Source organism: Ovis aries, chromosome 17 (genome assembly GCF_016772045.2).
Source record: "Ovis aries strain OAR_USU_Benz2616 breed Rambouillet chromosome 17, ARS-UI_Ramb_v3.0, whole genome shotgun sequence".
NCBI classification, from domain to species: Eukaryota; Metazoa; Chordata; class Mammalia; order Artiodactyla; family Bovidae; genus Ovis; species Ovis aries.
Genome location: NC_056070.1, coordinates 65,181,815 through 65,203,184, shown reverse-complemented (window position 1 = coordinate 65,203,184; position 21,370 = coordinate 65,181,815). Strand labels below are relative to the sequence as shown.

Genomic DNA, 21,370 nt, shown 5'->3' with positions numbered 1-21,370 from the left:
GGAGAAATGCAAAATTTAGAATCAGCCATCAGCTCGCGAAGTCCTGCCCTCTGATTGCACTTCAGGGTCAATGGATACTTGAGTTCTTGACCAAACTTGGCAAGGTCTGCCTCTGCACCCCCACCCACCCCTGCCCAGGCAGCGAGCGGGATGCCAAGAGGTCCCTTAGACCAGATGGCCTTGGCCTCCAGTCAGGCAGAAAGCTCATCCCAATCGCCAAACTCAGCGGCTCAGAAGAGAAAATGCAGCCTTCGATCACCAGGGGGAAAGTGTCCCCCCCAACCTGGCCAATAGCCCAAAGCAGACTGACATGGATGGGACCTCCAAGGACACCGGACCAATGCTTCCTCCTCCAGACGTGGAGAAACTGAGTCCTCGAGAGGGGAAGGAACTCGCAAGGGCATTGAGGGAGCTGGTGGCAGAGCTGGGTTTAGGGCTCAGCTGGAGGCCTGCCCAGAGCAGAAATCACTCCCTCCAACGTGCTCACAATCTCTTCTGCTTGTAGCCGTGCCCCCACGCCCCCCACCCCAGCCCCCAACCCTCAGTGGAACCATGTCCTTACAAACACAGCCATTCTGGGTGAAGATACATGGAGAGCACACAGAACATCTGGGTTTAATGAAACAACGAACACAAAAATTGCAGGGTTTTACTCTGAAGGCTTTTGGAGGGGGCGGTCTATATCCATTCTCGCCTGAAACAGTCATCCGAACGTGTAGCTTTCGATGGAAAGAGGGTCTAGACAGAGCTCTCTTCAGGTCCCCACAGGGGTCTCTGTGAGCGTAAAAGTTCTGGGCCTTTCTGAGGGATTTCATGTGTATGTCTCCTTATTCAGAGACACTAGAATGTGCAATCAGCCTGGAGTGGATTCTTTCAGCAACAGCGGGACGTGCCACACACGGAGACACACACAGACACACGCCCACGCTCTCCGGGGTGGGGGGGGCAGCAACAGGTCCCAGCGCTGAGACTGCCCTTGGTGGCTGGCTGGCTGCCACCGTGCGGGGAGGGCCTTTTTGGTGGTCAGCACTGCCCCCAGATACCAACACCCTCAACACACCCGGAGGCACAGGACCAGGCCAGCCCCCTCCACCGAGAGCTGAGTGCTCAGAACGCAGAGGTGAGGCATGCTCGGCAGTGACGGGGTCCCAGGTGGTGGGATGCAGGGTGACGTGGGGGCATGCATACACACGGCCGCAGCCTCACTCATCCACACACAGATTCATGCCATCCCATGTCACACGCACAGACACAGCCACTGGCTCACTCATTCACAGATTCCTGCATCACACAGATACACATCATAATCAGAAAAACAGATAAACACGCAGATGCACGGACACACAGAGATACACTTAGATATCTCCAGGGAGATGCGTGGATGTGCTCAGATACACATACAGCTACACATCCTCACTCACACAGGCATGTGCGTGTACACACACAGACACACACACAGAGTCCACACAGGCATGTGCGTGTACACACAGACACACACACAGAGTCCACACAGGCATGTTTGTGTACACACACACACACACAGAGTCCAGGTGTCTAAATGCTTCCCTAGGCACCCATCACTATAGATTCTCTTGCTCTGTGAGAAGTCATGAACTATTAACTCTGAAGGCTAGGCTGGGCTAACCCCAGGGAGAGTGAAGGGTCAGAGGAGCAGCTGAACCCTGACTAATTTCTCACCTTCCTGCCAGAGTCGGCTGGGTGGGGGTCCAGGGACCCTGCCTGTCAGGAGAGCAGGCACACATGCCTACCAGTGGACTTAACCCACTGGCCTGGGACTCTCAGGGAGGGGGTCCCCTGGCTCCTCGGGGTGGCTCCAAGGACTGAATTTAGGGGAGGGGTGTGCGTAGGAAGCTTTATTTTCCCAAAGTGAATCCCCCCCCTTCCGGAAGTCTGGTCCACTGCCTGCAGCCCCATCCAGGCCTCCCCGACTCAACAAGCCCCGACAGCAGCAAACCCCCCCACCCCGCCCCAGGTGCGTTTCTCACCTTGATGAGACCCACCCACCTGCTCTTCCACAAGAGGGGGTCCTACCGAGACACATCCAGGTATGCCCGCCCCCGCCACCTGGAGGGCCCTCACGCAGCAGTTGCTCCTGTACACAGCATAAAAACACCCAAGGCCCCCTACCCCCTACTCCCACCCCCAAACTCACCTGCTTCTAGCCCTGCGCGAGGTTAGCCCCCACCCAGGTGGGCCCCCCACCCCAGCTGGCCACGCGGCCTTTGGAGACGCTTCCCTGCGGGTGGCTGCGGCGGCCCCCTCCCCGGGGGTCGCGCCGCCCGCCTCCGCCCGGCACTCACCTCCTTCTTGACCGTGCGCAGCAGCCTCTGCCGGGTCTCCGCCTCTGTGGGGTGAGACGGGAGGGCGGCCGCTCAGCCCAGGGCTGGGGGCCGCGCTGCGGAGCTGCCTTCCCCCCGCCCCGCACCCTGCGCCCCCTTACCCGCCAGCCCCGAAGCCATGGCTGCGCGCGCGGCGATCCGAGTCCGGGTGGCGGCGGCGGCTCCCGGGCGCTCCACTCGCCTGCTGCAGCCGCGGCGGGGCGGGGCGAGCGCCGAGTGACGGTCCGGGCGCCAGACGTCAGGCCCCGCCGCGGCCGCCCCACCCTCCCGGGAGCCACGCCGGGCCGCCCAGGTCCTCCCGGAGGCTCCTCCCCGCCCGACACACACCCTCGGTCCCGCGCGTCCCGAGGAGCCGGCGCCGGCACCTCCCCCCAAGGGGAAACCCACCACCACGACCACTTCCATGCCCACCCTTCTTCTATGGGGCCGGGAAAGACATCATCACTTGTTCACTCTCTGCGGTGTGCCAGGTTCGGATGCGGCGGTGGGGGGCGGGCTTGTGGGGGGGGGGGGCTACTACCGACAGTCTCCTAGCCAGTTTTCTCCTCCTTAAAATGGATATAGTTTGATCACCTCATAGGAATGATATGAGACTTAAAGGAAGTCCTGAATGTAAAGCAGTTAACACACATCTAGGGATAAAGGGCCGGCAGCCACAAAGGATAGCTGGGCTGCATACTATTACTATTACTACTACAACTACTGTAGGCATACCTCTTTTTATAGTGCTTTGCTTTACTGCACTTTACCATTGCGGGTTTTGCTTTTTATAAATGGAAAGTTTGTGGCACGTCGGTCTGTGCCATTTCCCCACGGGCATCGACTCGATCGCTTTGTGTCTCTGTCACATTTTGGTAGTGCTCATAATAAATATTTCACACCTTCCACCAGCAAAAAGACTGAGTCCTCCATGAAGTCGCTGATGACAGGCTTCCTGGGTGGCGCTAGTGTTAAAGAACCGCCTGCCAATGCAGGAGACATAAGAGACACAGGTTCCAACCAGAGGTTGGGAAGATCCCCCGGAGAAGGGAATGGCAGCCCACTCTGGTATTCCAGTATTCCAGCTCCACTCCGGTATATCCAGCCGTGGATCCAGAGTCCCCTCTTTTCCATTTGTTAGTGTCAGGGGGGCCTTTGGCCATAAGCCACAGGTGCTGACCTTGGCTAACTTTGCAAAACGGAATAGATTGGAAGGATGACAGGCATTCCCAGAGTCCAAGGGAGGCTGGAGAACTCAGAAACAGGGTGAAACCAAGGCAGTGCTGGAAGGCCAGCAAGAGAGACTTGAACAATCATCTGACAGAGACAGGGTGTTTAGGGCACCACCACTCAGGTGATAGGAACTCCATCTATTTGAGGTCCTGTTGCAGAAAGGGAGCGTCTGATTGGTCTGGCCTGGGTCACACGCCTGCCCCCTGCTGGGGGAGGGCAGCCTCATTCACAGTCCTACTGCCCCACTATCTCCAGGCAGGTGTGTGGGTCCCCTTGGAGCCCAGAGAATAGGGAACAGTTGCTTGTTGGCAAAAATCCTAACAACCAAGTGAACAGCAGTCAGAATCCTGAGCTCAGGGCCCAAGAGACTGATCCAGGGGTTCTGTTCTTGACTGTGCCCCTAAGATGATGGAGTTACTTTAGAAAAGTAGGGCACCCAAGCCCCACGTTGGTGTGTGTTTCCTAAAACCCGTGTTTTTCCTTCTGTCTCGCGCATGTGTGTGTGTTAACATGCTTCAGTCGTGTCCAACTCTTGGCAACCCCATGGGCTGTAGCCCGCTAGGCTCCTCTGTCCGTGGGATGCTCCAGGCAAGAATACTGGAGTGGGCTGTTGTGCCCTCCTCCAGGGGATCTTCCCAATCCAGGGATGGGACCCCTTAGGTCTCCTGCACTGGCAGGCAGGTTCTTTACCACTAGCACCACTTGGCAAGTTTTCCTTCTCCTACCAAGCTCAAAGCATGGGAAGGTGACTTGTACTGATCCTTCCTTGAAAACCTGGAGCTTTTCTTCCAAAAGGAAGGATTTGATGAAGCTTGCTTTAGTGGCAACAGGAAGATGGGCATCTATGGGACCTGGATTTGCTCAGGTTTTTGGACCCGGACTCAGTTTTTTATTTTTGGGGGCTCCAGAATCACTGCAGATGGTGATTGCAGCCATGAAATTAATTAATTAATTGACGCTTACTCCTTGGAAGGAAAGTTATGATCAACCTAGATAGCATATTCAAAAGCAGAGACATTACTTTGCCAACAAAGGTCTGTCTAGTCAAGGCTATGGTTTTTCCAGTAGTCATGTATGGATGTGAGAGTTGGACTGTGAAGAAAGCTGAGTGCCGAAGAATTGATGCTTTTGAACTGTGATGTTGGAGAAGACTCTTGAGAGTTCCTTGGACTGCAAGGAGATCCAACCACCCCATTCTAAAGGAGATCAGTCCTGGGTGTTCTTTGGAAGGACTGATGCTGAAGCTGAAACTCCAGTACTTTGGCCACCTCATGTAAAGAGTTGATTCACTGGAAAAGACCTTGATGCTGGGAGGGATTGGGGGGCAGGAGGAGAAGGGGACGACAGAGGATGAGATGGCTGGATGGCATCACCGACTCGATGGACGTGAGTTTGAGTGAACCCTGGGAGCTGATGATGGACAGGGAGGCCTGGCATGCTGCAATTCATGGGGTCGGAAAGAGTCGGACACGACTGAGCGACTGAACCGACTGAACTTGGACCCTGAGCTTGGCTCTTTCTGCTGCAGTTAGACCAGTCACCACTAGGGGCGCTGGCACCGAAGGTCAGCTTGTTGAGTCGCAATCTCTCTGAGATAGAGCAGGAAATCTTTCCTGGGTCCCAAAGCCCAAAAGCAGGGTCTGAGAATCCCACCATCTGACTCACTGCTACCTAGGCTTTGTCTCATACCTGTGCAGCTGACCCCTTGTTCAAATGCCAGAACCAGTGAGGAAGGCCTGTTCCTCCTGCAGTGTCCCTTTAGCGCCCTCTACGGAGAAAACTCAGCATTGTGCTTAGTATAAATGAGACAACGTTAACGCAGTCCTGACTATTACCGAGAAGCCCCCGTTGGACTCTGGGAAAACCCATTTTTCCTCCAGTTTATTGCCTTTTGCTTAAGTTAGCCAAAGGCAGCTTCTGTGGCTTATGGCCAGAGATCCCTAAACAGTTCCATTTATTATGGAAGAATGAATTTGGAATTGAAAAGCAGTACACTGATTACTGGTACAATGGCATGGCCTCATTGTGAAGCCACTGACCCAGAGTTTTCTATTACTTGCAGTTGAAAACATTGTGCTCATAAAATTATTCCGTGGAATGTGTTCATCTGTTTCTATGAACATGAACAGAAAAAAAGCTGACCTACTTTTCCACTTAGAAAATGAACATCTCTCTCTGTCAATAAATGCAGATCGCAATCATTCCAGGCACGTGGGAGAGCAGGTGCAAAGGCCCTGGGGTGGGAATGAGCATGCCTAGACAAAGAAGAGAATGGGTGTGGTGGAGACCGTCACACAGTCAGTGCTTAAGGCTCCTCCAGTCCATAAAGCCTTAAAAAAGCCCAAGAGAACCTTGATTTTCTTCTTACTTTCTCATCCCACATTCTCTCCACCAGCAAGCCTTTTAAACCTACTGTGGTAATATTCACATAAAATTCACCACTGTGACTAGTTTAAACTGGACAGTCCAGTGGCATTTCCTCCCAATGTGCTGAGGCCATCACCACCGTCTAGTTCCAGAACACTTCTTCACCTCAAAAGGAAACCCTGTACCCATTAAGCAGCCTCTCCCCATCTCCCCCTTCCCCACAACTTTCAGCAACCACTCATCTGCTTTTTGTACCGATGAGTCTGCCTGTTCTGGAGATTTCATTAAATTAAACGAGCCGATGTGTAGCCCTTATATCCAGCTTCCTTGACATACCGCAGTATTTTTGAGGTTCATCCATGTTACAGCACATAGTACTTCTTTCCTTTTTATGACTTAAGAATATTCCGTTGTGTGGACATACCCACACAGTGGGTGGGTATGTTTCTCCATTCATTAATTGCTGGACGTCTGGATGGTTTCTACCTCTTGGCTGTTATAGAGTGCTTCTGTGAATAGAGCTGTGCACATTGGCGTAGAAGATTTTATGTGGACAAATGTTTTTAACTTGCATATTTGATACCTAGGAGTATAATTTCTGGGTGCTACAGGTTAAGAGTTTATGTTCTCTTCAGATTTACATGTTGATACCTAATCCCCAATGTGACAGTATTTGGAGGTGGGGCCTTTTGGAGGTGATTAGGTCAGGGGGATGGATCCCTCGTGAATGGGATTAGTGCCCTTATAAGAGATCCTGAAGAGCTTTCTGGTCTCTTCCACCATATGAAAATACAGCAAGAAGATAGCCATCTAGAAATCAGGAAGTAGCTCTCGTCAGACACTGGCTTTGTCAGTGTCTTGATTGTGGACTTTCTAGCCTTCAGAACTGTGAGAAATAAATCTCTGTTGTTTATAAGCCAACCAGTCTATGGTATTTTAACAGTCCAGGCTGACAAAGACATTGGTCATATGGCCATTCTATGCTTAATGTTTTGAGAAGCCTCCATATTCTTTTCCATAGCGACTGTACCAATTCATATTACTACCAGCAGTGTGCGAGGATTTCAGTTCTTTTCACATCCTTGCCAAAACTATTTTCCTTTTTAAAACTTAAAGTCATCTCAATGGGTGTGAAGTGATATCTGATTGTGATTTTGATTTGCATTTTCTTAATGACTAATGATGTTGTACATCTTTTCATATGCCTGTGAGCCATTTGTAAAACTTTTCTGGAGAAATTTTATTCTAGTCTTTTGCTCATTTTAAACAGAATTGTCTTTTTGTTGGTGAGATGCATGAATTCTTTCTGTATTCTGGATACTAGACTCTTATAACACATATAATTTGCAAATACTTTCTCCCATTATGTAGGCTTTTTTCTTTCTTGACAGTGGCCTAATAAGATAGTGCAAAAATGTTTTTTTTTTTTTAAAGTTTTAAATTTTTATGAAGTCCAATTTAGGTATTTTTTATTACTTGTGATTTTGATGCCATATCTAAGAAACCATATCCAAAACTAGGATTATGCCTATTTGCCCCTATGTCTTCTCCTAAGAGTTTTATCGGTACAGCTTTTATCTTTAAGTCTTCAGTCAGAGCACGTGCCTATGAGTGGGGCCTGGAGAGGATGGGAGGGAGTGGAGAGTGTTCCCGGCAGTTCCAGGATGCCTGGCTCCTGCTCCACAGTCCTGGTCTTCTGCACATCCTTCCTGATTCTCCAAGCCTGTCTTCTCATCTATAAAATGGAACCGGTGTGAATTTTACTTGTCTATTCATCGCCCAGTGCACCTGTGAGGATGAGAATCAAATGACATCGTGTTTATGGAGATTCTTGGTGTACACAGGATCGTTAATTTAGCGAAGTGATACAATTATGGTATCGAGCTGCTAAAGCAGATCTCAGTCAAGGCTCTTGGGAGAGAAATGACACTCGCTCTGAGTCACTTAAGCTGATGGAAAGATACAGGGGTGGGGGGGGTGGGGGGGTGGATTTGATAGAAAAAAAAGGACAAGCCAAACAGCAGTATCTCTGGCTGTGTGAGGCTGATGGATTTTCTCTTGCTGTGTGTGGCTCCGTTCTCCCTGCTGATGGGTCCTGTTCCCTTCACTGACGTAAGGGAAGGGAGACTTACTCTGAATTGTGGACTCTTTCCAGCAGCGTGCTTTTAAAAAAGTTATTATAAACATGTTACCTTTTCACAAAATATAAAGTAATAAGGATAATAATAAAAAATGATGGGGTAAGATCTCAGCAGGAATTGGAAGTACTGGCCTGTTTTGTGAATCTTGCCTCCTTGTGAATCAGTTGCTTCTCCAGGAAGGCCTGGTTTCTTTGTTTGGAGTGTGGCTTTTAAAACCAAGATCTGGGCATTAGGTGTCTTCTGCTCCGCCTTATTCTGCCTCCCTCCTTCTCTTCACACACTCTTTGAGATCTTGGGATTCCAGTTTCCTGGAGGGAGATAAGTTTGTGTTAGACAGACCAGAGGCAAGTTCCAGGATGCAGGAAGCTGAGCTCCAGCTGCCTCTTGAGCAAGCTGTTCTTTAGGTCAGCTTTTGCTGCTTAGACCCTGGGAGTGTGGATCCCGAACCAGAGGAAAGTGAGCTGGGTGATGACCCAACAGTTCTGTGTCCAACAAAGCCTGGGCAGGTGATGAGGGGACCCTGGCGACAGGGCTGCTTCTCACTGTGCCTTTGGCAGAATCAGGGTCACCAGCAGTAAAGGCCAGAGCCTACATCTCAGCGCAGCCTTGCCTTGGTATCACTGGGCTGTGTGCTGGCAACAAGGGGGCTCTGCTTGGATGCGCCCCTGGGTCCTGACTTAAGGGAGGGGCAATCGTGCCTGCAAACACAGGGTCACTGTTGGTCCCTAGGTCACTATGGGGGTGTTCTGGCGGGGGAGGGGGTGTTCCAGGTGTCCAGGCCCCTCTTCCCCCACAGCAGCTTGTGGTTCTCGGGGACCCACTCGCTTCTGCTGTAGTGTGGAGTGCTGCGAAGGGGCAGGTCGGCAAAACAAACACACAAAACACAAAAGAACCCCTTACCGGGGGGCTCACATCACCGACACCTGGGTACCCTCTTTCATGGCTTACTTTTCAGTGAGTCCACCTCCCATTATCTCATAGGAACTAGGGAGTTCTTAAGAATTTTTGGGCTGGAAGCATTCTCTCAAGAACTAAATTTTGAATTACAAGAGACAGTTTGGGGAAGCTACATGGGCCTTAAAAGATCCACTTAATGTGATTTTGGGAGGCTTAAAGAAGTGACTCTGACCCTATGAAATCAGGAAAGCAAAATGTATGGAAATTAAACTCAGACTGCACAATTATTCCCGGGAAGATGGTCTTACATTTGTACATATGGGTGGTGTTGTACAAAAGCAATTTTACTTGTATTTAGAAGAGGAATCCTATAGTGATATTGTGGAGGCCACAAATATCTACCTACAGGATTAATTAATTTAAGTAAGTAATTAATTTAGGCTGTGCACAGTCCATGTGGTATACTAGTTCCCTGACCAGGAATTGAACCTGTGCCCCCCACACTGGAAGCACAGAACCCCAACCACTGGCACATATTTTAATTGTTTCAAATGTCCTAATACCATGCAAGCACCTTGCTGCGGTTCGTCACAAACTCCTGATTCAAAAAGGCCTATTTTCTTTCCACATAGATGGAAAAGAATCTGAAAAAAACCAGATTGCATATGTATGTGTAACTCAATCACCATGCTGTACACTTGAAACTAACATCATATTGTAAATAAACTATAATTTAAAAATTTAAAAATAAATATCTAAAGTAAATGCTAATAACCTATAATGAAAAAGGATCTGAAAAAGAATATGTGTGTATATCCATATATTAAATCCCTTTACCCCTGTGCTGCACTTTTACTGTACCACTGGACCTCTAGGGAATTTCCAGGAATTTTTAATTTTGGTTACTAAGGACACAAAAAGCCACCACGAATCTACTGTCTCCATATTTCATAGAAGAAAAACCATCTTTTAACACCTAAAGGGTAGGAAGCGTCTAATTTCAGGAAAAAAGGAAAAAAAAAAAAAAAAAAGCCTTTCCCCAGGCAGGGACAGCCGGTGTTGGTACACTAACAATGTCACTGCAGAGATCTTCTGCCTCTGGCTTATGGAATCGAATCTTGTCTCTGATACTTCCTAGCTCTGTGACTTTGGCTAAGCAACTTCGCCTCTCTGTGACCTACCACCTCCTTCTGCGGGTCGTTGAGAGGACCAAGTGATGCAAAGGCCTATGGAAAGGCCTTGTGTGTGCTTATCGTTCAGTCTCAGTCATTGTCTGACTTTTTACGGCCCCATGAACTGTAGCTCACCAGGCTCCTCTGTCCATGGAATTCTCCAGGCAAGAATACTGGAGTAGGTAGCCATTCCTTTCTCCAGGGGATCTTCCTGACCCAAGGATCGAACTTGGGTCTCCTGCATCGCAGCACATTCTATAATTGTAAGTGAAAGTCGCTCTGTCATGTCTGACTCTTTGCGACCCCATGGACTATACAGTTCATGGAATTCTCCAGGCCAGAACACTGGAGTGGGTAGTCTCTCCCTTCTCCAGGGGATCGTCCCAATCCAGGTATCAAACCCAAGTCTCCTGCATTGCTGGCAGATTCTTTATCAGCTGAGCCACAAGGGAACCCCAAGAATACTGGAGTGGGTAGCCTATCCTTTCTCCAGCGGATCTTCCCGAGCCAGAAATAGAACTGGGATCTCCTGCATTGCAGGCAGATTCTTTACCAGCTGAGCTATCAGGGAAGCCCAGTCCATAATTATGCTGATATAGAGTTATCGTCACCAATATTCGCAGGAGACAACAGCGCCACCGCGTGGCTCTGTATTCCAGGTGAAGACAGCTGCTTCGGCGGAGGCATCCACATGGACAGTGAGTGGAAAGCTTGTGTAATGGCCACGGTGCGGGAGAAAGAGGAAGAAATGCCATAAATATTCATAGAATTATAAAGTTGGATCCTCACTGTATGCCATATACAAAAATTAATTAAAAACTGATCAAATATGTAAACATACGAGCGAAATCTATAAAACTTGAACAAAACAGGGCAAAAGCTACATGACATTCGGTTTGGCAATGCTTTCTCTTTTTTTCCCCTTTTAATATATTTATTTATTTGTATTGAAATTTTTACTCGTACTGGGGTATAGCCGATTTACAAACAATGTTGTGATAGTGTCAGGTGAACAGCAAAGGGACTCCGTCATACATGTACCTGGATCCATTCTCCCCCAAACTCCCTCCCACCCAGACTGCCACACAACATTAAGCAGAGTCTCCTGTGCTATAAAGTAGGTCCTCAAAGGTCAGCAGCGATTTCCTGGGTGTGACTCCAGAAGCACAGGCAACAGAATAAAAATATATAAGTGGACGACATCAAAATTAAAAGTGCATCAAAGGACACAATACACAGAGTTTAGAAAAGACAGGCAACTGAGAGGATGAGAGAATATATTTGAAAATTATTCATAAGGGGTTGGGCTTCCCGGGTGGCTCAGTGGTAAAGAATCTGGGTGCCAATGCACAAGACTCGAGTTCGACGTTTGGGTTGGGAAGAGTTCCTGGAGAAGGAAATGGCAACTCGCTTCAGTTATTCTTGCCTGGAGAATCCTTTGGACTGAGGAGCCTGGAGAATTACTGTCCACAGGGTTGCGAAGAGTTGGACACGACTTAGCGAGTAAACAACAACATGAGGAGTTAATATTCAGGATATACAGGAGCAATGGAAGGATCTATAAGGAACCCAGAATTCAACAACAGAAAACTAACGTTACAATTAAAAACGTGCAAAGGAGTTGAATAGACTTGATTTCCAAAGTATATACAGGTGGCCAGCAAACGTGAAGAGATGCTCAGCGTTACTAATCATTAGCAAACACAAACAGAAGACTACAATGAGGTGCCACCTCACATCCATCACAAGGGTTGCTATCAAAGAGACAAAAGACAAGTGTTGGTGAGGATGTGGAGGAATTGTTAACTTTGTACACAGTTGGTGGGAATTTAAAATGCTGCAGCCACTAAGGAACTCTGTGGTGGTTACCAAAAAACTTAGAATTACCAGCAACTTCACTTCTGGGTGTATACCTAAAGGAATTGAAAGCAAGATCTCAAAGATATTTGTACACCCATTTTCATAGCAGCATCAATTACTACAGCTAATCCATGGAAGCAATTTATGTCTCCATTGGCAGACGAATGAATAAAGAAAATGCTTACATATGTATGTTAGTTTTTCCAACATTCTCGGTTATAGCTTCTTTAAACTCATTTTTTTACTTTAGTATAGCTGACTTACAATGCGTTAATTTGTGCTGTACAGCAAAGTGATTCAGTTATACATACATATTCTTTTTGCTCTTCTTTTCCATTACGGTTACAGGATATTGAATATAGCTCCCGGTGCTGTACAGTAGGACCCTGTTGTTTCCACTCTGTATATAATAGTTTGCATCTGCTAATCCCAAACTCCCCGTCTGTCCTTCTCCCGCCTCCTCACCCCCTGGCCACCACGAGCCTGTTCTCTCTGCCTGTGTCTGTTTCTGTTCCGTATAGATGGCAGTGGTAAGGAATCCACCTGCCAGTGCAGGAGAGGCAGGAGACGTGGGTTTGATCCCTGGGTCAGGGAGATCCGCTGGAGAAGGAAATGGCAACCCGCTCCAGTATTCTTGCCTGGGAAATCCCATGGACGGAGGAGCCTAGCGGGCTGCAGTCCATGGGGTCGCAAAAGAGTGGGACACAACTGAGCCACTAACACTTTCACTTTCTTCCGTGTCGTAGTTTAGATTTAACATATAAGTGATACCATGTCGTATTTGTCTTTCTCTTTCTCATTTACTTCACATAGTATGGTAATCTCTACGGCTGCCGTCTATGGGGTCCCACAGAGTCGGACACGACTGAAGCAACTTAGCAGCAGCAGGGCCATCCATGTAGCTGTAAATGGCAGTCTTCGTTCTTTTTTGTGGCTGAGTAGTATTTCAGTGTATATCAGTTCAGTTCAGTTCAGTCACTCAGTCGTGTCCGACTCTTTGCAACCCCACGAATCACAGCACACCAGGCCTCCCTGTCCATCACCAGCTCCCGGAGTTCATTCAGATTCACGTCCATGGAGTTGGTGATGCCATCCAGCCATCTCATCCTCTGTCGTCCCCTTCTCCTCCTGCCCCCAATTCCTCCCAGCATCAGGGTCTTTTCCAATGAGTCAACTCTTCTCATGAGGTGGCCAAAGTACTGGAGTTTCAGCTTCAGCATCAGTCCTTCCAATGAACACCCAGGACTGATCTCCTTTAGGATGACCTGGTTGGATCTCCTTGCAGTCCAAGCGACTCTCAAGAGTCTTCTCCAAAACCACAGTTCAAAAGCATCAATTCTTTGGCGTTCAGCTTTTTTCACAGTCCAACTCTCACATCCATACATGATGTGAGAAACCTGGAAAAACCATAGCCTTGACTAGATGGACCTTTGTTGGCAAAGTAGTATCTCTGATTTTCAATATGCTATTTAGGTCGGTCATAACTTTCCTTCCAAGGAGTAAGTGTCTTTTAATTTCATGGCTGCAGTCACCATCTGCAGTGACCTCAGTGTATATATGTATATCCATTTTCTTTATCCATTTAGCTGTCAGTGGGCGTTTGGGCTGTTTCCATGTCATGGCTCTTGTGAATGGTGCTGTTATGAACATAGGGTGTACGCATCTGTTTGAGTTATACTTTTGTTGGGTCAGGCTTCATCTTGATGTCCAACTCCAGTTGGTTGGTTCTGGAATTCTGGAGCTCTGTTTAAGAAAATCTGAGGCCACATCCGGGTCTGGCTGGGAAGAGCACAGTAATCAATTAGTAACGACTATCCTGGCTTTCTCATCCCACTCCTCCAACAAAAGTCCATCCCACTGGGCTAGGAGGCTTAGGGGCTGCTTCCAGCTCTGTCCCACTTGTTTCAGGAACTGGCAGATCTAGTGTGGATCTAATTTGTATCTCAAGTCCTACACTCCTTGGTATCTGTTTCTGATTGATCTTCAGTCTTCATGAATCTAAACTCTGGGAGTTGGTGATGGACAGGGAGGCCTGGTGTGCTGCAGTCCATGGGGTCGAACTGAACTGAACTGAACATTCTAGTTAAGGCTAAGTGATTTCTTGGGACTTCCCCAGGAGTGCAGTGGTTAAGGCTCCGCACTTCCACTACTGTGTTAATCTCAGCTTTGGTCTCCTTACTTCCCTTGTGGATGAAAATCCTTTACTGCCGTATCAGTAAACAAAAGATGTTGCTACCATCAGTCACGGCAGCTGCCCTCCTGCCATGAGCCATGAGGGGACTCAGGATGGAAACAGATGGCTCATTGCCAAGGCCTCAGCCACTGCAGGCACCCCCATCTGTGCACCCAGATGGGGACTCAGGATGGGAAAGAACAGGATACCAGCCCTAGACAGCAAAGTGAAGTGAAGTGAAGTTGCTCAGTCGTGTCCGACTCTTTGCGACCCCGTGGACTGTAGCCTACCAGACTCCTCCCTCCATGGGATTCTCCAGGCAAGAGTACTGGAGTGGGGTGTCATTTCCTTCTCCAGGGGATCTTCCCGACCCAGGGATCGAACCCAGGTCTCCCGAATTCCAGGCAGACGCTTTAAGCTCTGAGCCACCAGGGAAGCCCAGGTGCTTATCAAAGGAGTGATGTCAAGGAGCCCAGACTCTTGCATCTTCCTTAGAAAAGAGCTAAATTCATTAACGTGAGGTGCCTGAAAACAGTGGAAGTGACAGTTGCTCAGGCGTGTCCGACTCTTTTACGACCCCTTGGGCTACAGCTCGCCAGGGTCCTCTGTCCATGGCATTTCCCAGGCAAGAATTCTGGAGTGAGTTGCTATTTCCTTCTCCAGGGGATCTTCCCAACCCAGGGATCAAACCCGCGTCTCCTGCATCCCCTACGTTGGTAAGCTGATTCTTTACCACTGAGCCACCTGGGAAGCCTGGACACACGGATATTCCAGGGAAATCTTAGTGAGGACTCTGCAACTTGGGAGAACTAAATCAACATCTAATTTCAATACAACCTCAAAATAACAGGATGACAGAGTTTGTTACAGTCTAGAACTCATTGCAAGGATTCTAAAGTTCATTTGAAAAAATACGTTTCAAAGAACAGCCAGAAATTTTTGAGCACTTTGAGGCTTTTTTAATCTTTAGGATCATTTCAAGATACAGCAAACAAAATATTGTTACCGGAGCCCCCTGGACAGTGCAGAATTGAGTTTAGATTTAGAGCTGAGCCTGCACACAGGTTTCTGTTGGATAACAATGGAATTTCAAAGCAGTGAGTAAGGTGAGGGTTATTCAGGTGTCAGTAACCTTCTCGTAATTAAAATGGGTCTTCAGTGTGTACATCAAGGAATTAAATGCAGAACAATGCAACTATGAAAATATTAAAATAAAAAAATTCATGATTTAAAAAAATTTGTTCCCTTGTGGCTTAGCTGGTAAAGAATCTGCCTGCAATGCGGGACACCTGGGTTCGATCCCTGGGTCAGGAAGATCCCCTGGAGAAGGGAAAGGCTACCCACTCCAGTATTCTGGCCTGGAGAATTCCATAAACTGTATCGTCCATGGGGTCGCAAGGAGTCAGACACGACTGAGCGACTTTCACTTCACTTTTCCTTTTTTACTTTAAGTGGCAAAGCCAGAGAACGACAAAACCTGGAAACAATGAACACATGTGCTCAGTCGTGTCCGACTCTGCGACCCCATGGGCTGTAGCCTGCCAGGCCGTCTATGGGATTTCCTAGGCAAGAATAGGAGTGGGTTGCTGTTTCCTCCTCTGGGGGGATCTTCCCAACCCAGCGATAGAACCTGCGTCTCCTGCATTGCAGGCAGAATACGACAAATATCATCTGCAAAAACGACCTCCAATACTTGGCTTACAAATCACTTCAAATCCTCTTGTAGGGACGTGTGTGCCAAGGAGATGATTAGGGAGGAGCCAACATTAAGAGTCCAAAGAAGGTCACAGCAGCTACAACTTGGCTACATTGGCAACAGCAGGGATTTAGTTCAAGTATTAAGTGCTAAGGGCTTCCCAGGTGGCTGAGTGGTAAAGAATCCGCCTGCCAAGCAGGAGATGTGGGTTCAATCCCTGGATTGGGGATATTCCCTGAAGAAGGAAAGGGCACCCCACTCTGGTATTCTTGCTTGGGAATCCCATGGACAGAGGGTTGGGCTGTAACTGGCCAGGCTGCAGTCCATGGGATTGTCACAGAACAGTCAGACATGACTTAGTAGCTTAAGGACAAAAACAATTAAGTGCCAAGGACCTCAGTTTCTGGAGTTTCAAGTGCACCTCATTTGCTAAAGTCACCTGGCAGGTTAATTGGTGAATGGCTGAGAGGCAGGATCAGGTGGGCCCGAGGGCAGGCAGAGCAGCCCCTCAACCCCTCCCACCGACACTCAGAGCATCGCTCAGCTTCGACTCAGAGTCAGCTGCACTTGGGCCCCGATGGAGGCGGCGCCGGAAGGGGCGGGGCAGCAGGGTTGAAATTGAAATCGGGGTGGGCCCTGCTGGTGGGGGCAGTGAGGCGCATCCTGCAAGGCGGCCAGGCCTGTCCTCTCTCTGGTCCCACCTTTGCTTGGTGACTGCTTTCGGGGCGCAGGGCTGTGTCCTGGGAAGGGATAACTCTTTTGGAAAGGAGGTCTGCACCTCTAACCCCGCAGAAATCGGTGTTCGGACACCGTGGGGCTGGAGGAGAGGGACCCGAGGGCGCAGAACTGTGGGAGCATCACACATAGATCTTCCTAATCCCAGAGGAGGAGAGACGGGAGGTGAGCCGTGCGGGCCGAGTCCAGAGGGCTGAGACCAGAGAGGTGGAGTCGCAGTTTAAGGGCGTGTGTGTGTGTGTGTGTGTGTGTGTGTGTGTGTGTGTGTGTGTGTGTGGTAAGGGTACGTATGAGTGTGTTAAAAGTCTAGGGGACATTTGGGCTCCTCACTGTGCTGTGGGGATGCCTCGTAGGTAAGAACTCAGGACACACCTGGCTAAGGCCAGCAAGCACTTTGACCATAATGTCTTGTGAATCCATGTGAAGAAAAGACTCACAATGAACGATCTTCTTAAACTGCCATGAGTATCTTCCCAGGTCCCCTGTCTTTTATTACGGGACACTCCTCTGACTAATTTAGCGGCAGTCCGTTTTGTTGGTGTGGTTGGCAATCATGTAATTAGTAACCAGACGCTTACCATTAAAAAAAAAAAAATTCCCAGGCAACAGTGCAGAGATGTCTAACATAATTGCGTTCTTTAAGGGCCTCTCCCCTTCAGGTCCATCAGATTCAGGACAGCAATGACCGGCAGGGCCAGAGTTCACGCCCGAGGAAGACGGCGGGACACCCCACCCTCAGAGCCCGCTCAGCCCGAGGCGGTGAGGGGTCGCCCAATGCCTCCAGTGCCCAGGACCGACCCACCACTGAGCTTCGCTGACTTAGTGAGACGCGGCACGGCGGCGGTGCGCTCCCTCGCATTGTTCCCTTTATGTAAAAATGCTGCCTTTCCAGAAAAGAGGGAGATTGGTTGCTCAGCTGGTATAGCTCCTCTCCTGCTATGGAGTTCACTTCTGCCGAGAGAGAGAGCGAGCAGGCAGAAGCTCATGAGAAGAGTCAGACTCCACGGCTGGGCTGCCCATGTGGGCAGGCTTTGTCTCCACTGCTTGCTTCCCTTTCTCATGTGTGTCTTCACAGGTGCACATAGGCTTTCTTCCAACCCTGAGTGGATGGAAGGGCACTCAGATCCCTTGGCCTCAGCCGGTGACTCCTCTTTGGGGAGTGACCTCAAAGCGGAAGATTTTATTCAAGCGTGTGAACAGATTGAGTTAGACAGAATTTTCTGTTTTGTTTAAAACTCAGTATCCCTGCTGTCTCAAGGCATTTCGGTCTTCTCTCATCCCCTATCCTCTTTGTGTGCTGAGGAGAGGTGGGGTGGGTCTGGCTTTTACAACCTCTGATTGATCCTGGTGCTGGCCCGGCAGTCCCATGACCCCAGCGGTCCCATTCTTTCTCCTCCAGGACTGTTGATCTCGTATCCTCTCCCCCTGCTGCCTGCTCCATCCCTCCTCTGGCTCCTCCTCTGTCTTCATTTTCAGCCTCCAACATCAGCTTCTATGTCCCTGAGACAAATACGGCACCCAAGCAGAACTTCAGTTCTGTCTTCACTGAATCTCCACATCCTGGCCTTGGCCCCTCACCCGAGACCCCAGGGCACTGGCTCTGCTCCTGCCTGAGGCCCCTTAGCCAACTCTCCATCCCCTGAATATTTCTTGTGGTTCTCCTTTCTTATCTCCTGAGTCATAGGTCATTCCCATCTGCCTACAGCTGGCTGAGCTGACTCCCACCAACAACAATCCTCTCCCGGATTCCGCTTTTCCCATAGTTAACTTTCTTTCTCTTTGCTTCTCATCAAAGAAGTCTGGTGTCTACTCTGAATGCCAGCCCTTATTTCCGTCTTGTCTCTTCACTCCGGTCAGGGGTCTCCCCCATCCCTCTGCTGAAAAGGCTCTGGTCAGGCTTTCCTAGCATCCTCTACTCTGTCTGTTCTCCGGGTCAGTCCTCCACGGTCTTGCCTATCGCTTATACTTGGAACCGTCAAGCCCTCTTCTCTCCTGGGTCATCTCCTTCTTGTGTGGTGGTCCTGTCACCACACACCCTTGGCTTTCTGCTGACTTCACTAGCCACTGCTGCAAGCTTCCCTTGGTTGGATTCTCCTCCTGTGCTGTTGAAATGCCCAGGACCTAATCCTTGGGCCTCTTCTCTGTGGTCTGTGCGCTCACACCCTTGGTCATCTTATCCGTATCATGGCTGTAAGTGGACAAGTTCCCATGTTTATATCTCCAGCCAGACCCTTCTCCTGCACAAAGGAACATCCCCGTGGATGTCCCACATTCTTGATTTGCCCTCCCAGATAATTCCTGACTACTTCACTTGATGAAATCCCCTTCTTCTAGTTGTTGAGGCTGAAACCTTCAGATGTATCCTCTCTTGACCTCAAACCCTTCACAGAAACCACCAGGAAGTACTGCTGTCCCCCCTGACTTAAAAAAAAATCCAGTCTTTGATCATTTTCACCCTCTCTATTACTACCCTCTGGGCCAAACCACCAGCATCCCTGGCTGGACCCCATGAACAGCCTCCTAACTCCTCTTGCTTTTGCCCTGGTCTCGCCCTCAGTCTTTTCCCAGCATCGAACCAAGTATCTTGGGTTCACGTTCAGCCCACACCCTGTAAGGGCTCCTGTTTGAGTCGGAGGCGAATGCCTTTAGTTGGCCACCCTTCCACTGCCCCTCTGAGTCCTCCTGCGTCTCCTTTCCTTGTTCGTCTCACTCTTCCTTGAGCTTTTCTTCCTTAGGAGCTTTGCTTTTTCTTCCACCTGAGGTTTGTGTGGTTTGTTAACTCGCTGCCTCCAAGTCTTTGTTGCAGGGTCAACTTCTCGCTGAGGCTCTGTCCCCCATGAGTCAAGGCAACCAGCCTTCTTCACACCCCACCTTTCCAGGATTTTTCATACTTGGCTTCCTCCTACTTTTTTTCATTTCCCCAGCAATTATCATATTCATGCTTTGTAAGTTAATTGTTGATTTATTTCCTGTCACTGGAATATGAGCTTTTCAAGGCAGTTCCTTTGCTTTATGCCCTGATACATGCATTATGGCACATGGCAGGCACATGATGACTTTTGGATGATGGTTGAACATATGGATAACATTACTCTATCTCCCCAAAACATGCAGGCTCAGCAACCTCGTCAAATCCAGCCTAGACTCCAGTCATTGACAGGTGTTAGACACGTGGCTGAGGCTGGACCACCAGCAGGAGCAGAAGCGACGTCCCGGCCTTCAGGTAAAAAGAGGGAGGAAGAAAGATTCGGTGAAGGGCAGAGAATGTTTAGTACATGACAGTGTGAGTTGCTTAGTCGTGTCCGGCTCTTTGTAATCACATGGACTATAACCCACCAGGCTCCTCTCTCCATGGGATTCTCCAGGCAAGAATGTTAGAGCAGTTGCCATTTCCTTCTCCAGGGAATCTTCCTGACCCCAGGATTGAACCTGGGTCTCCTGCATTGGCAGGTGGGTTCTGTACCACTGAACCACCAGGGAAGCCCTCTTTTCTGATGACCCATTGCTAAGTAATGTTTGGTTCCTTTGCTATCTTTTCTACCTCAAAAAAATCTTAATAGCTGGGGTGTAATATTGCCCTTTCTAGTTCCATTTCCCTTTTTGTGTAAATTAACAACTGTTATGCTTGTTTGTACATAGAAGAACTTCAACAGGCATCTGGATCACAGGGATCCTTGCTGAGGAAGAGGAGGGATGTTGGTAGAGATTTTCAAGACTTTGTGGTAAATACTCGGCAGAATTTGGTCCACGTTAGAGAGTCGACAAAAGGTATGCTGGCCATTAACAATACAATTTTATGGAGTTGTTTAAGTGTCTCTGATGCTTTATACCATCACTTTAAGTGGAGGTACCCTCTCACCTTCTTACAATTTTATAATAACATTCACTTTTGCAGAAATTAAGACTTACTTAAGAGTCCTGGAGGTACTCATTTTCCTCTCTTCCTTTTATAGACACTAAGATAGAATGACCCAGCTCTTTGGTTGTGCTGAGACATACTGATCAATAAACTGCACCCCTCCCCCCCGAAAAAACATTATTATGTACAGCGGCTCCCCTCCCCCAAACCCCAGCTTTTGGGACATTTGTGCTGCAGAGGTTTTCTTTTGATATTTCTGTTAAATATAGAAATATATCTGTTAAGTACCTGTATTTAAATACCTCTGTTAAATACCTCTCTCCTTGAACTTCCTAAGTGTGGGCTTGGGTAAGGGCTCACCTAAACTCACGTGAGGGCTTCTGGATGCTGGGCATATGTAACTGCTTATGTCGTTTGCGGACCACCTCCCTTGTTGGATCTAACTCTGGCTCTCAGTATCGTGGTGTCCAGATCGTCTGTCTGGGGTCTGATCAGCCGGATTGTCTCATGACTGCCACGTGATTCCATTTTCCCAGGCACAGAAGGTAGCCCGGTAATGCTGTTATCGAATCATGTCCGGCTCAAGTCTCACTCTCAGAGGCATTTATACAAGTACAACGTCATCTACACGCCAGACATAGAGGATGGAAGCAAACGGGAAGCTTTACTCTCTGAGCTGGAAAAGTTACTGGGAAATCGTTGTATATACGACGGAAACTCTTTGCTGTTACCTCACTCGCTAGGGGAAACGGTTAAGTAGTATTCTGCGTCTTCCTACTTTTCTCCGCTACATCTGTAGTAGTATTCTGCCTTGTTCTTCTCTCCCATTTTTCACTCGAGAGTAGCCAAACTCTCACCATTCCTGCGCAACAGTTTGTGGAGAAAATCCTGTACACTC

At 48.8% G+C, this 21,370-nt stretch overlaps 2 protein-coding genes across 15 annotated transcripts in view; one reads left to right on the top strand and one right to left on the bottom strand.

Annotated features, from left to right (window-relative positions):
- SGSM1 (small G protein signaling modulator 1) overlaps positions 1 to 2,548 on the bottom strand; it is a 76,064-nt gene extending 73,516 nt beyond the window's left edge. For all 3 annotated transcript variants that reach the window (XM_042234738.1, XM_027956666.2, XM_027956667.2), the window contains exons 1-2: positions 2,462 to 2,548; positions 2,322 to 2,365 (exon numbers count right to left, since the gene is read on the bottom strand). Coding sequence is in view for 2 of the 3 variants with exons in the window: in XM_027956666.2 (XP_027812467.1) it covers positions 2,322 to 2,365; positions 2,462 to 2,480 (63 nt within the window). In the remaining variant the exon portion in view is untranslated. The remainder of the gene's footprint in view (positions 1 to 2,321; positions 2,366 to 2,461) is intronic.
- Positions 1 to 21,370, top strand: part of PIWIL3 (piwi like RNA-mediated gene silencing 3) — a 45,097-nt gene that overhangs the window by 2,746 nt on the left and 20,981 nt on the right. For 2 of the 12 annotated variants that reach the window (XM_060400825.1, XM_060400824.1), the window contains exons 1-6: positions 2,679 to 2,830; positions 17,257 to 17,456; positions 19,728 to 19,836; positions 19,953 to 20,063; positions 20,253 to 20,381; positions 21,009 to 21,223. In XM_060400825.1, coding sequence (XP_060256808.1) covers positions 2,764 to 2,830; positions 17,257 to 17,456; positions 19,728 to 19,836; positions 19,953 to 20,063; positions 20,253 to 20,381; positions 21,009 to 21,223 — 831 coding nt within the window. In that variant the 5' untranslated portion in view covers positions 2,679 to 2,763. Of the gene's footprint in view, positions 1 to 2,678; positions 2,831 to 16,498; positions 16,779 to 17,256; positions 17,457 to 19,727; positions 19,837 to 19,952; positions 20,064 to 20,252; positions 20,382 to 21,008; positions 21,224 to 21,370 lie in introns of those variants that run through there. The other 10 variants (XM_060400823.1, XM_060400822.1, XM_060400830.1 and 7 more) reach the window with 7 other exon arrangements.